General features: G+C 44.6%; 1 protein-coding gene across 2 annotated transcripts in view; it reads right to left on the bottom strand.

The window, feature by feature from the left end:
* LOC135206687 (uncharacterized) overlaps positions 1-14,505 on the bottom strand; it is a 57,656-nt gene that overhangs the window by 29,464 nt on the left and 13,687 nt on the right. For both annotated transcript variants that reach the window (XM_064238090.1, XM_064238091.1), the window contains exon 2: positions 7,226-7,453. In XM_064238090.1, coding sequence (XP_064094160.1) covers positions 7,226-7,453 — 228 coding nt within the window. The remainder of the gene's footprint in view (positions 1-7,225; positions 7,454-14,505) is intronic.

The following is a 14,505-nucleotide window of genomic DNA, read 5'->3' as shown; positions in this document are numbered from 1 at the left end:
GTGTAGACCTGTAGTGCTGGTGCACTCTGGATGCTCTGTCAACGGGGACGTGACCTCAACGTGACAAGACCATCGAGCCAAACATATGGGAGTAACACAGCAACCGACCACCACCTGACCAACTAACCAAAAGACCCCTGACAGTTAAACTAAAGAATGGGAGATTTCCACAGAAGATCTCACCATCAACCAAAAACACAACAATAAAACTAACCTAAACTAAGCTAAGGGATAGGAAGAGAGCTACCTTCAGCCCCCAAAACTGTGTCTGCCAAAATGTATGGCCCCAAAGAACTACAGTTCTCGTAAATCGTTCTCACATCCCGGAGGTAATGTAAGGCGAATACGGAATTGCTCCTCCAAAAGGTGCTATCAAGGATATCTTTGATAGACATATTCCTTTGGAAGGCAAGAGAAGTATCTACGGCTCTGACTTCGTGAGCTTTCACTTTAAAGAGGCTCAAATCAGTCTTCTGGCAAGATGAATGAGCCTCTTTAATGACGTCCCTCAAAAAGAAAGCCACAGCATTCTTTGACAATGGCAAATCTGGTCTTTTCACCGAGCACCAGAGATTACCTGAGGGACCTCTTATCTCTTTAGTTCTATGAACATAGAACTTGAGAGCCCTGACAGGGCACAGGGCTCTCTCTGGTTCTTGACCCACGAGACCCAACATACCTTTGATCTCAAAGCTCTTGGGCCAAGGATTAGACGGGTTCTCATTTTTTGCCAAGAAAGTTGGGCTCAACGAGCAGACAGCGTTGTCCCCCTTGAAGCCCACTAGGCTACTGAACGCTTGGATTTCATTAACTCTCTTCGCCGTCGCCAGAGAAGTTAGGAAAAGCGCTTTCTTCGTCAAGTCCCGTAGAGAAGCTTCGTGGAGAGGCTCAAAGGGACTTAACATTAGATGTTTAAGAACCACATCGAGATTCCATGAGGGTGGTCTTGCCTGTGGAATCTTGGAGGTTTCGAACGACCTTAAGAGATCGTGGAGATCCTTGTTGTCAGAGAGGTCCAGTCCTCTGTGTCGAAAAACGGCCGACAACATACTCCTATAACCCTTAATTGTAGGGACTGCCAATTTCTGCACATTTCTTAAGTAGAGCAAGAAATCTGCTATCTGGTTCACAGAGGTCGTGGAAGAGGAAATTCCTTCCTTTTTGCACCATGCCCTGAAGGAGGCCCACTTTGATTGGTAGACAGCTCTTGAAGAGGCTCTTCTAGCAGCTGCTTTCGAAAAGCCTCTCGCTCTGGCCAACTTTTCGATAGTCTGAACGCAGTCAGAGCCAGAGCGGAGAGGTTTTGGTGATACCTTTTGAAGTGAGGCTGTTTGAGTAGATCTCTCCTCCAGGGCAACGTTCTTGGGAAGTCCACAAGGAAAGTCATGACCTCTGTGAACCATTCTCTTGCTGGCCACATCGGGGCAATCAGAGTCAACCTTGTCCCTTCTGAAGCTGCGAACTTCCTCATGACTTCCCCCATGATCTTGAATGGGGGAAAGGCGTAAAGATCTAGGTCTGTCCAGCTCCAGAGCAACGCATCCACCGCAATTGCTCCTGGATCCAGGACCGGGGAGCAATACAGAGGAAGCCTCTTCGTCCTCGACGTAGCGAACAGGTCGACTAGACGACGTCCCCACAGTCTCCATAATTGCTGACAGACTTCCTGGTGCAAGGTCCACTCTGTTGGCAGAATTTGATTTCGACGACTGAGAAGGTCCGCCCTGACATTCTGTACCCCTGCCACGAATCTCGTCAGGATCTTGATCTGCCTTACGTCTGCCCATAGCAGAACTTCCCTTGCAAGGAGAAAAAGGGATCGGGAGTGAGTTCCTCCCTGATTCTTCAGATATGCAAGGGCTGTGGTACTGTCCAAGTTGACTTGAATGACCTTGCCTGACACTTTGCCTTCGAAGAACTGCAGCGACAGGAAGATCGCTGCCAGTTCCTTCACATTGATGTGCCAGGCTACCTGTTCCCCTCTCCAGGAGCCTGACACTTCCTCCCCTCCTAGTGTTGCTCCCCAACCGGAAATGGAAGCGTCTGAGAACAACACTAGGTCGGGGCTCAGAAGATTTAGGGATAAGCCCTCTCGCAACTTCTGAGGGTCGAGCCACCATCTTAAGTGGTCCTTCACTGGGTTTGAGATCCTTAGGATCGCATTCAGGTCCTCCTTGGCTTTCCATTCTTCCGCAAGGAAAAATTGAAGAGGCCTGAGGTGCAGTCTTCCCAAGGAGACAAACTTTTCCAGCGAGGAAATGGTGCCAGCAGACTCATCCATTCCCTCGCCGAGCAAGCCTCTCTCCCTAGGAAGGCTGAGACTTTCTCTAAGCCTAGCTGCTGACGTTCCTGGGATGGAAACGCCCGAAAAGCCACTGAATCCATCTGAATCCCCAGATACACGATGGACTGTGTCGGGGTCAGATGTGACTTTTCGGAGTTGACTAAAAGGCCCAGGGACTTTGCTAGGGCTAACGTTGATTGAAGGTCCTCCAGACATTTTCTTCTCGACGACGCTCTGATCAGCCTATCGTCGAGGTAGAGGGATATCCTGATCCCTGAAGAATGCAGCCACCTCGCTACATTCCTCATTATTACTGTAAAAACCATCGGGGCCGAGCTGAGACCGAAACAAAGGGCTCTGAATTGCCAAACCCTGTTGCCTAAGACGAATCTCAGGTACTTCCTTGAAAGAGGGTGGACGGGGACGTGAAAGTACGCGTCCTGCAGGTCTAGAGACACCATCCAGTCGCCAGGTCTCAAGGCTCCTCACTGACTGAGGCGTCTCCATCTTGAACTTGTTTTTCTCCACAAAAAGATTGAGCCTGCTCACATCCAGGACTGGGCGCCAACCCGATGACTGCTTCGGCACCAGGAATCCTGTTGTAGAAGCCCGGTGACCCCAGGTCCACGACTTGCTCCACCGCTCTTTTTTCGACCATCTGGTCTAAAAGATCGAAAAGGATGCTTTTCTTCTCTCCCTGATAAGTCGGAGAGAGGTCTCTGGGAGTTGATGTTAAAGGAGGAGGATGTAAAAAGGGGATCTTGTACCCTGCTCTACGATCTTGAGAGTCCAAGGGTCCGCCCTCTCTGCCTCCATGCCTCCGCAACGAACTTCAGTCTGGCCCCGACTGGCGTCTGAAGGACAAGATCTTCATTTGGTAGATTTTGGCTTAAATGAAGCTCTTCCTCTCGAAAAACCTCTCCCTCGAGGAGCTGCTCTCGAGGGGGGTGCCCCGCAAAAGTAAAGGGTTTTGACTTTCTTCGGGGGTCTCACGAACGAAGATGTAGAAGGAACTGCTGGGCGCCTTGAAGACTGTACCAAGAGGTCCTGGGTCGCCTTCTCCTGCAAACTAGTCGCAAGATCTTTCACCATAGCCTGGGGGAAGAGATGGTCCGAAAGAGGCGAAAAGAGCAATTCCGCTTTCTGAGCGGGAGAAACCGACTTAGCGGTAAAATTACATAGAAGAGCTCTTTTCATCAGGAAAGCTGTTCCAAAATGAGAAACCAGCTCTTCCGAACCATCCCTGACGGCCTTGTCCATACATGACAACACGCTGGACAGCTCCCCCAGACTGAGAGAATCAGGGCTTCTAGACTGAAGGTCCAAAACTCCCAAGCACCAGTCTAAGAAATTGAAGACTCCCAACCGTGCGCAGCAGTCCTTTCAAGTGGTGGTCCGTCTCCACAGGAGTCCAGGACACCTTTGCAGATGATAAGAGGGACCTCCTCTGAGCGTCTACTAAACTGGAGAAGTCCCCAAGAGCGGACGAAGGAACCTTCACCCCCACGTCCTCCTTGGTTTCATACCAAATGCCTCCTTTCCCGGCGAGTCTAGAGGGAGGAAGGGCGAAAGTGGTCTTGCCCTGGTCCTTCCTTCGAGACATAAAATCTTGGAGCTTCTTGAAAGCCCTCTTGGTTGAAAGCGACGTCTTCATCTCGACAAACTCAGGAGTCTTGACTGACTTAGAAGACGAAAGTTGAGAGGGAGGAGACCTAGGGGCTGCCGGCTGAAACTTATCCCCGAAGGACAAACGTAACAGCCGCACAAGAACCTTATAGTCTGAGACAGCCGAAGCTACAGGAGGTTCCTCTTCGACTGAACTCGCTGGACTACTATGTTCCCCTTCTTCTCTAAGAGGAACTGGAGAACGTCCATCCGGAGAGGGCGTACGTCCAGCAGGCTTAGGTCTAAACAAAGACTTCCGCTGATTGGAAGTTACCGCTTCAGGCACGGACTCGCCCTTACGACGATCCTTAAAACTTGTTGAAGGACGGACATCTTGTGAACGTAGAGCATCCTTTGAAACGACGGGGACTGTCTTACTATTAGACACGTCCCTACGAGAGGAAGCACGAGCTTCCTGACGAGAGGCGCCAAAAGCATCCTGCTTAGCAAGGCAAGCGTCCTGCTGAGCGTCCTCAAAAGCGTCCTGCCTCGTCCGAAAAGCGTCCTGCTTTGAACGGAGAGCGTCCTGCCGATCGTCCTCAAAAGCGTCCTGCTTCGCGTAGCAAGCGTCCTGTCGAAAGCACAAAGCGTCCTGCTGAGCGTAAGATCTACCCGGAGAACGAGAACGGTGACGATCCGGAGGAGGAGAGAGAGACGAACGAGACGAGAGAGAAGGAGACTGCTTCGTCCTCTTGACGGGCAGCCTGACGTCCTTTCTCCGCTTAGGCTCAACTGCTGCTGGGCGAGTCCTTTGAGCCATGAGAGACGAAATCTGGTCCTGAAGGGACAAAAGGATTTTCTTCGTAGGTGACGAAGAAGAAGGGGCAGGACTGACCCTGCGAGAAGGCGAGGGGCGAGGGGACGCCTCCTTCCTTCTCGCAGGTACAGCTACCTGCATCTCAGGGGAACACGCCTGTGCGCGCAACCCAGCGTCCTCGTCGGTTGAGACTCTACCTCTCTTCTGAGGAGGAAAAGCGTCATACGCGTCCTCTGAAGAAAGCGGTGATATAGGACGTGAAGCGTCCTCAAAACGAAAAGTCTTTTTCAGCGGACAAGAGTCTCTCCAAGCGCTCCACCCCTTGCGCGGGGAGGACGCTTCGGAGGACGAAAAGCAATCCTTCAGGACGCACGCCCGTGCGCGCTCCTTGGCAGCCTGGGACTTAGCAACAAGGCCTGCCGAAGGGACGCCAGATCGGTGGGGAGCCCCCGTAACCCTCTTGCGAGTCCTGGGAGTCCGATAGAGGTCTAGGCCTAGAGGCATTATGGGGCCGATCTGACGCCCCCTCCACAACACTAGGGGCACGATCACAAACTTTCACAGGGCCAGTTTCTAAGGCCAACACTTTAGATTCAAGAGCGCGAATAGACTCGAGAATCAGAGAAAGGGCATTACCTTCTCCAGACACAGCAATAGGGCCCGAAGGCAACAACACAGGATTAGGTTGAACAAAATCTACCGGTGTTAGAGGAGGAGAAATATTACATTCCTTACCTTTTGTAGAACTGCTCTTGGAGGAAGACCTCCTGACTCTATCACGCTCCAATTTACGCCGATAGGTCTCATACATCTTCCATTTATCATCTGACAAATCCCTGCATTCATTGCACCGATCATCAACCAAGCAAACATGCCCATCATCAACCAAGCAAACATGCCCCCTGCATTCCATACAAACTGTGTGAGGATCAACTGAAGGTTTAAGAAGCCTCACCTTACATTCACTCCTCACACACACTCTGAAACTCCCTGTACTTGATCCTGACATCATGTACACAGAAAAGCCAATCCAAAATCAAAAACCAATCCACTATTACGCGTGCCAATCCAACAATCCAGAGTCGATACCAAAAGTCAATCCAGATAATTAAAGCGAGATAATCCAAAAATCCTAGACAGAGGTACTGCAAACAGTTGTTTCCAGCACCGGCGACAGAAAAAATATGAATAGAAAATGGGAATGTTTCCTGATATCCGCCTCCCAGCGGCGGGAATGGGTACTACCACCTGGCCGCCCACTGCGTGTGCCGCGAGTTTTGAAATTCTGTCGGACGTCAGAAAATACAGCTATATATATATCTGACAGGTAAGTTTCATGAACAAACTTAAAATTAAATTTCCTTTTTTTTTTTTTTTTTTTTTTTTTTACTTCTTTATACTTTACGTTTTTTACAAAATTTCAATTTCTTCACCACCAAATGGATGCCAGTCCATTTATGGAATTTATAAAACCACCCCCGAGAAGCCTTGAAGTCTGGGGTTGCCATCGATGTCCCTTCTCCTCTGTCGTCTTCAGCCTGGGCAATCAAATCGCCGAAAATAGCGCTGGCCTTCTGGCAGATTGCCGTCTCGGTTATCGTATCGCCAGCGATTTCTTTGTCCTCAATCCATAGAAGAAGCAGCCTCTCCATCTCATCATGCATGTGCCTCCTCTTGTTGGACAAAATAGTCACGCCCATGGAAGGTGTAGCTGCTTTGATGGCTTCCTTCTGCTTAAGGATGGTGCCTATCGTCGACGGATTTCGGGCGTATTCCTTAGCGATCACACTCAACCGCATGCCAGCTTCATACTTCTTGATAATCTCCATTTTTGTCTCCATAGAAAGCATCCTCTTCTTTCCTTGAACTTCAGCAACTTTCTTGGGATCCATGACTACGTATACTGTACGTAATTAAGTTATGTAGCATACTAACTAAGTTCTCACACAACACGATAAAGTAGTACAACGAAATCACTAACACGAATTTATGTTAACAAACGAAATTGTATATGTGAATGAACGAATTCCCCGTGCGTACGATAACGCTGGTGTGAAGCAGTGGCTGAAGAAGAACGCCCTTTACGTAGAGCACAATGGGAGAGATGCTGACCAATGGGAGAGATGCTGACCAATAGGAGAGCAGGATCTTATGGCGGTGACTAGCATCAGGAACCAATGGGAGAGTGGGAGGATGGTGGCGAGTCTACTCAGTTGGCGGTGCGCGAGTTTTAAAATTGTTCTCGACAGTCCGGGCGAATCTCGGGACTTTACAGCAACAACCTTTCGTTACCTAAATTATTTTCGTATGTAGAGCCAAAAAAATCTTCGTATTTGCTTTCGTAACTTGAATTTTTCATAAGCTGGGACTTTCGTATGTCGAGGTACCACTGTAATGGGTTTGTGATCAAACAAAATTAACTACAACACTAGTGAGAGGTCTGACAGAGATTATCTAATGTATTTACTAAAGAATGTTATTTTGATATCCATACAAGAAACATTTATGTTATGCATTACCTGAGTACTTCCTTGATACATGTAGTCTAGGAGACAAGTCATTTCTCTAAAATTTGCTCCTCGTAACACGACCATTGGATGCTGATCGGGAGTAATGTCAGAGAAAACACGTTGAAAATAAGCAGAGGTGGATGCTAATATGGCCTGGTGGGCTTTCATGACAAACCCATCATCAGATACCAATGTAACATCACAAAACTGTTCTTCAAATCTCTGCAATGTAAGTACCTGAAATGCAAAAAAATAACATTAATAAGCTAATAAAATACTAATACAATAAAATACATAACAGCAATATATCTTACAAAATCAATGCCTTAATGAAGGTCTAAACAAGTATCATAACAGCTGAACTAAAACAACTGGTACATAAAAGTATTATTTAAAGTGGCCTTCCTAAGTAATACCTGAAAATATCTATGAATCTTGTCTTACTTTTTTTTAACAACAGTAAAATCTTTGGTTATAGTCAATGACTTCAAATATGTATAACAAGGATAAATTTTCTACAATATTGATAGCAAAAAACACCAAAACCACAAATTGATAAGGATTTACACAAAAAGAGAATAGGAGGAGGAGCAATATTATGACAAACTTCCCAAACACCTGAAAACTTAAGTAATTCCAATCTATAAATCCCTTTTAAATATGCCTTTCTTCAGTCTTATTGGGCATACTGCTACATGCAATTTTCTATCAACCACTTGGGTTTAAGGCATTTTCAAATGCATGCAATAACTGGCATCGTTTTATATTTGACAATTACATCATTATTTTCCCGGTTAGGTTCCTAACTGAGCAAGAATTCAAAAGAGGACCAGATAACCATTTCAGGACTATGTCCAGATTCCAGGAAACTTGCTGCGTTTCCTTACGTTTTGATGTATTGAAAGACTTAATGGGCCCAGCTAGCTAATGCCATTTTTTTAGGACAGTACTTTGACATTCATACACTTAAGGTGACTTGGGACACCTCCATACTGCATATGATTTTTGCCTCTTGACCTTCTGTTTTGTGACGCCAGGGCGATTTATCCCGAAAATAACCAATTTTCAAGTTCTATCTCCTCCCTTGATACTTAATATTAATACCTGGGATTATACTACCATATATAGACCTGATGTAGACCTCCAATCAAATGAAGAGTTTTTTTTCTAAAAGTCATTTTTTTGCTAGATATGAATTTTTTCATTATGGTAAAAAAATAAATCCTAAAAATCAGGGAAAAAATGCAGGAAAAAAATCTGCAAAAAAAAGGGGCTTCATTTAATTGTTTTATAATGTCTTTCTAAGATATATACTACCAAATTTCAAAGCCATAGCTTTAAAACTAAGGGAGAAGATAGAAATTTAAGGTCAATAAGATACAGGCATTCTAAGTTTTTCATTGTATTTTTACAAAGACAATGTTAATATATCATGATTATTATGACTTTTTATTCCTTTTTGGGTATTAATAAACCAAAAATAAGTAATTTATCATAATTTAATCATAAATGAAGATCCTTTGCTCATAGATTGTAGCCTGGGACACTGCATCAGGCGAGATGAGGCACTCCTTCCTACACAACACTCTCTGTCTCCTTCGCTAACTCAGCTTATTAGAGTGAATTTTCTTCTGTGTGTTAGCAAGACATTTTCTTTATCTTTTCCTCTTTGGCATGATGAAATTCTTGCCGAAACAAAGAAAAACAGACGAAAAAAACCAAATGTCAGAGGTGAAACTTGAATGTATACTCTCTTTTTACAAAGATATTATTAATAAATCATGATTTTATGAAACTTATATTCCTTCTTGAGTATTAATCAACCAAAACTATATTACTTATCACAAATGAAGATCCCTTTGCTCAAAGACCGTAGCCTGGGGCATTCCTTCCTATGCAGTCCTCTCTCTCTCTCTCTCTCTCTCTCTCCACTAACTACACTAATATCGCCGATATTATGATCTGAACTCTTATTAGAGAAAATTTTCTTCTTCTGTATGTTTGCGAGATGTTTTGCTTGTCTTTTCCTCTTTGGCATGAGGAAATTCTTGCCGAAACAAATACAAACAGATGTAAAAGCGAGCGAATGTCATAGGTGAAACTCGCACGTCTACCCTCTATCATGTTTCTGCTCACACTGAAAGGTGATATTTTGCTAACTTCCCGTCTTGCAACTCATGGAATCTCTACAGATGCCATTGCTCACAATTTGTTTGACATTAATTATAAAAATTTACCATAACAGAAGAAATATTGCATTTTCTTGTACAAATCAATGTTTTTGGCTTATTGAGTTATTTTACTAACTACACTGTAACTAAGAAAGTAAGAGGAATTTTGACAAAATATTTCATATACGCATTCTCCATGGCCATATGAAGCACCATGAATTTTATCATGACTTTCCATTTTTTGCCCTATACCCCCATACATAGGGGTACCGGCCAGCCCCCTTAACCCCTTCGCCACTGGCCTGCTGCATTGCTGCTAATGCTTGCATACCGCATGAGACCCCCTGTCGACCGCGAGTATCAATCATTACTGGCTCCCTCTAAATTTTATGTTATTCATATTTTTCCTTTACATTCTTATGTGAAAACATTGTGTGTACGGATATCAATGAATATTTTTTACCCCATTGTCAAAAAATTACAAAAAATATAATAAGAATATCGGAAAAAATAGGAATATTTAGTGGAAAAAGTAATTGCAGAAGTAGGAACTGTTATAAAGTAGTAGAAATAGTAGTAAAGTAATAGAAATAAAGTAGCAGAAAAAGTATTAAAGTAGCAGTAAAATAGTAGTAGTGGTAATAGCAGTACTAGTTTTCTTACTGAAACAGTTATTCCTAGGTTTCATACAGAAATAGCGTATACATCAATGAATGTTTACGGCACTGGTAATAATAATAATAAAACAATAATAATAGTAATAATAATAATAATAATAATGATAATAATAATAATAATAATAATAATAATAATAATAATAATAATAATAATAATAATAATAATAATAATAATAATAATAATAATAAAAGCAACAGCATCTCGTGACCAATACGTATATACATATGGGGCAGTTTATTCACTCCCATTATCATCAGCAAGCTATAAAAAACACATCTCATCACGAGAAACAGGCCTCCATAGAAGTCCTTTCACCTTACGCTTTCCTGTTGAATGAAAGTACTACTCTGCCCGAGCATTCATCCATTCACACAATTTGTCAATTACATCACCACAAAAAAGGAGAAAAAATGCACCACGTAAGCAGGTGAAATCTGGTGTGTAAGCAGGAATCCTATTACCACCCTCCATGAATCAGGGGGGCCTGGGTCTGGGTGCAAGTCACAAGATGGATCAGTTATGAACCGCCAGCCTTCATCGACAAGAGGTTCAATGTCTTCGAAACACTCTTTGTCACTGTCAACCTCTAAGAAATTATCACTATAATCATCATCTGATAGATTTGGCAGGTACTCAGACCCTGACTCTGAAACACTATCATCTGACATGATACTGAAAAAAAAAGAACATAAAATAACTGCAATCAAAAGGGAAAAAGGTTTAGAATTCAAATCTACATGGTTTACGGACAAAATCGTCATCATCCTTCCCAAATAATAGCCTGAGGCGCACTGGCATATGTTGGCCAGTACCCCTCCTAATATCCCATATGAAAATGACGTCACGACGTCCATCGGACGCTCATTGGTTAGAATGAATTGTGGGTGGAGCTTCAGCACCTCTCTCGTACACAATACTGTGTCTGGAAACCATCCAAGCTGAAGAAAACGCTTTGCTTTTCAAGGAGGGATGAAAGACGTACACGCGTACGTCCCGGTCTTTTATTACTGTACCGTAAAAGACGTACATGTGTACGTCCCAGTGCTGAAGGGGTTAATCAGGTCTGTTAAGTCTTGGTTAGCAGACAAGTCTAAACCTCTATGTCGGAATACAGAACCTAACATGGCTCTGTATCCTTTAATAGTAGAGGAAGATAGTCCTCTTGACTTCCTCAGATATAAAAGAAAATCAGCAATCTTCACTACTTTATTTCTTCTGCACGATAATCTGAAAATGGCCCATTCATTTTGGTGTTAGATGATGACTGGTGCCCACACTTAAAAGAGATCGCTTCTGCAGCCGACTTTGAAAAGCCTCTTGCTCTGAGGAGTCAGATGACAGTTTGAACGCTGTCAGAGCCTGAGTAGATACCTCAATATACGTATGTGGTTGTTTGAGTAGTTTTCTTCTTTGTGGGAGTAACCTAGGAAAACCTGCTAACAGACTGCTGAAGTCTGGGAATCATGGGAACCATTCTCTGAGTGGCAGAATGGTGCAATGAGGATCACCAAGACATTTCTGTGAGTCTGGAACTTCTTGAGCACTTCCCTGATCATACCCAAGGGAGGAGACGCGTCGTTTCTTGTCGGACCAGTCCAGGAGCACTGCATCCACTGACCATACCGCTGGATCCAGGACTGGAAGGCAACAAAGAGGGAGCCAATGATTCCTTGCAGTAGCAAAGAGATCCACCATTGGTCCTCCCCACAACTTCCAGAGGTCCAGGCAGACCGCTGGATACAAGGTCCACTAAGTAGGGATGACTTCATTGGAATGGCTAAGCTGGTCTGCAAAGACATTCAATCTCCCTTGAACAAATGTCATTACCAAAGTCGTCTGGTTCTTCTTGGTCCACAGGAGATCTCTCGCTGCCTCGCAGAGAGGAGTGGATTCCCCCTTGTTTGGAAATGTATGTGAGGGCTGTCATGTTGTCCGAGTGAATGGCTACTGTTCTGCTTTGGACTTTCCCTTCAAATGCTTGAAGCCCCAGGGATATGGCTTTCAATTCCTTTAGATTGATGTGTCAGGCCTTCCGTTGCTCTATCCACAATCTGGAGACTTCTCTGCTCCCTATCAGCGCTCCCCAGCGTACATTGGATGCATCTACATAGAAATTGAGGTCTGGGTCTGATCTCCAGCATAGGAGAAATTCTTTGATTTCCTGCGGTATCAGGAATACCAAGTTTTCCAAAAACTCCCTCCTGCTCTATTTTGCCCATAGATAAAACTGGAAGATTCTTAAGTGCAACCTGCCTATAGGCAAGACTCCACTCTTTTGGGGGATGGAAAATCCTGGAAAAGAAAAGAGTCCAAAGTCATTCCCAAATAAACTACCCATTGGGATGGTACTAGTTGAGACTTTTGACAATTGATCAGGACACCTAACTCATGAGCCAGTGTTAAGGTCTTCAGAAGGTCTCCCATGCAGCATTACTCCGACTTCAAGCAAAGGAGCCAATCATTGAGATATAAGGCACACCTGTGGCACTGTGGAGAGGCCAAAACACTGGGCCCGAAACTGAAAAACTTGACCCTTGAAGACAAATCGGAGATATTTCCTCTACTCAAGGTAAATGGGAACATGGAAATATGCCTCTTGCATATTGATTGAGACCATCCAGTCCCCTTGATGGATGGCAGCAAGAATCAACCAATTTGTCTCCATTTTGAATTTTGTCTTTCTGACAAAGACACTCAGAGCACTTACATCCAGCACTGGCCTCCACCCTCCTGATGCCTTTGGAACCACAAATAGGTGGTTGTAAAAGCCTTTGGGCTGAAGGTCCTCTACTAGTTCTATTGCCTCTTTCAGGAGAAGAGTAGACACCTCTACAGCCAAAGCAGAATACTTCTCTGAGCCGTGATAGTACGCAATCAACACGATGGGACTCTTGACTAATGAGGGGCTCGAAGAGAAAAGGAATAGAGTAACCTGTCCTTAAGACCTCTATCACCCACAGTTCTGCTCCTCTTCTGCTCCATTCCTGCCAGAAATGCTAAGTCTAGCACCTACTGCTGCATGAATCTGATCTACCTCACTTCTTAGGGGTGGGAGTGGAAGACGACTTCTTGATAGTTTTTGGTGTGAAGCGCCCATTTCCTCTCTTGGAAGAGGGTCTAGACTTACCGCCATGAAAGGGGAAACATTGCAGTGGAGAAGAGGACTTGCTGAACTGCGTCATATCCCTTGAACGTTTTGATGACCGGGCAAGCAAATCCTGAGTCGATTTCTTTTGTAAGTCGGAAGCAATTCCACTTACATCTTGTGGGAACATTAAATCCCATGCAAAAGGAGAAAAAAGAAGAGCCAACTCTTGTGTCTGAATGACTCCTTTTGTGGTAAAAGAGCACCATAACTTGTGCTTCCTAAGCAAGCACATAGAGAAAATGGAAGCAAGCTCTCGTGAATTATCTCTGATACCTCTATTGAGAAAAGAGGACTGCAAGAAGATTGGAGGAAGTGTCTGAGGGCATTAAAAATGCCTCCCGAATCTTTTTACCAAGGGCACCTACAGCTCAATCCACAAAGCTTACTACTTCAAATAACTTGAAAGGTTTACGAAGAAGATGGTCCATTGCGGCAAAAGAGGCCATAGTTTTCGCTGCAGCGAAGCTGCTCCCCTAGAAGAGTCGATAAGTCCAGAAAAATCTCCTTGTGCCGAGGCAGAACCGCCCAAGGAAGGAGATTCGCTAGTGTCATAATACAAGTGTTACCTCCTAGTGAGACGGGAAGGTGGAAAAGAGAAACAGCTTTCCCTTGCACTCTCTTAGCAGACAACCAGCTTTTAACTTCATTCAAAGACTTCTTGGCCGAAATTGAAAGTACCACAGAAGTGATCTTCAAAGCTTCCAAAGGAGCAGAGCCCAACTGGAATGAAGACCCAGGTGATGTTGGGATAGCTGCTATGAAAAAACCAGGATAACTTTTAAGGAAAAACCTCAAAAGTGAACCATAAGCCCTTGGGGGTTTAGAATCCTCTGTAACAGAATCCCTTTCTTCCTCAGAAGAAACAGGAGACAGGTGAGGATCTACTTCTCCAGTAGGAGGCAGAGCTCAACTAGTCAAAGGGTAAAGAGGAACTGGTTCTATACTTTGCATCTCAATATGAGCAAGAACAGGAACAGGTGCCGAGGGGAGCTCGGGAGTCAAGGAAAGTTCTGTGCCAAAGGGCACTCTGGCGCCAGTGGAAGCTGAGATGCCAAAGGGCGTTCAGGTGCTACAGTGCACTCAGAAGGCAACAGGAGCTTGACAGAAGCTGATAGCTCAAAAACAGAAGGGAGCTGATCCACACGTGGGCAATCCTGTACCAATGGGTGCCTCCCATGCCGAAAGGAGTTTATGCGCCAATGGGCGCTCCTGCACAAGAAGAGAATCCTGCACCAAAGGGAGCTCAGCAGAGTTCAGGTACTGATGGGCACTGCTACAAAGAAGGGAGCTAA

The sequence above is a fragment of the Macrobrachium nipponense genome, chromosome 31, assembly GCF_015104395.2.
Source record: "Macrobrachium nipponense isolate FS-2020 chromosome 31, ASM1510439v2, whole genome shotgun sequence".
Classification (NCBI taxonomy): domain Eukaryota; kingdom Metazoa; phylum Arthropoda; class Malacostraca; order Decapoda; family Palaemonidae; genus Macrobrachium; species Macrobrachium nipponense.
This window is presented reverse-complemented; position numbering and strand designations above follow the sequence as displayed.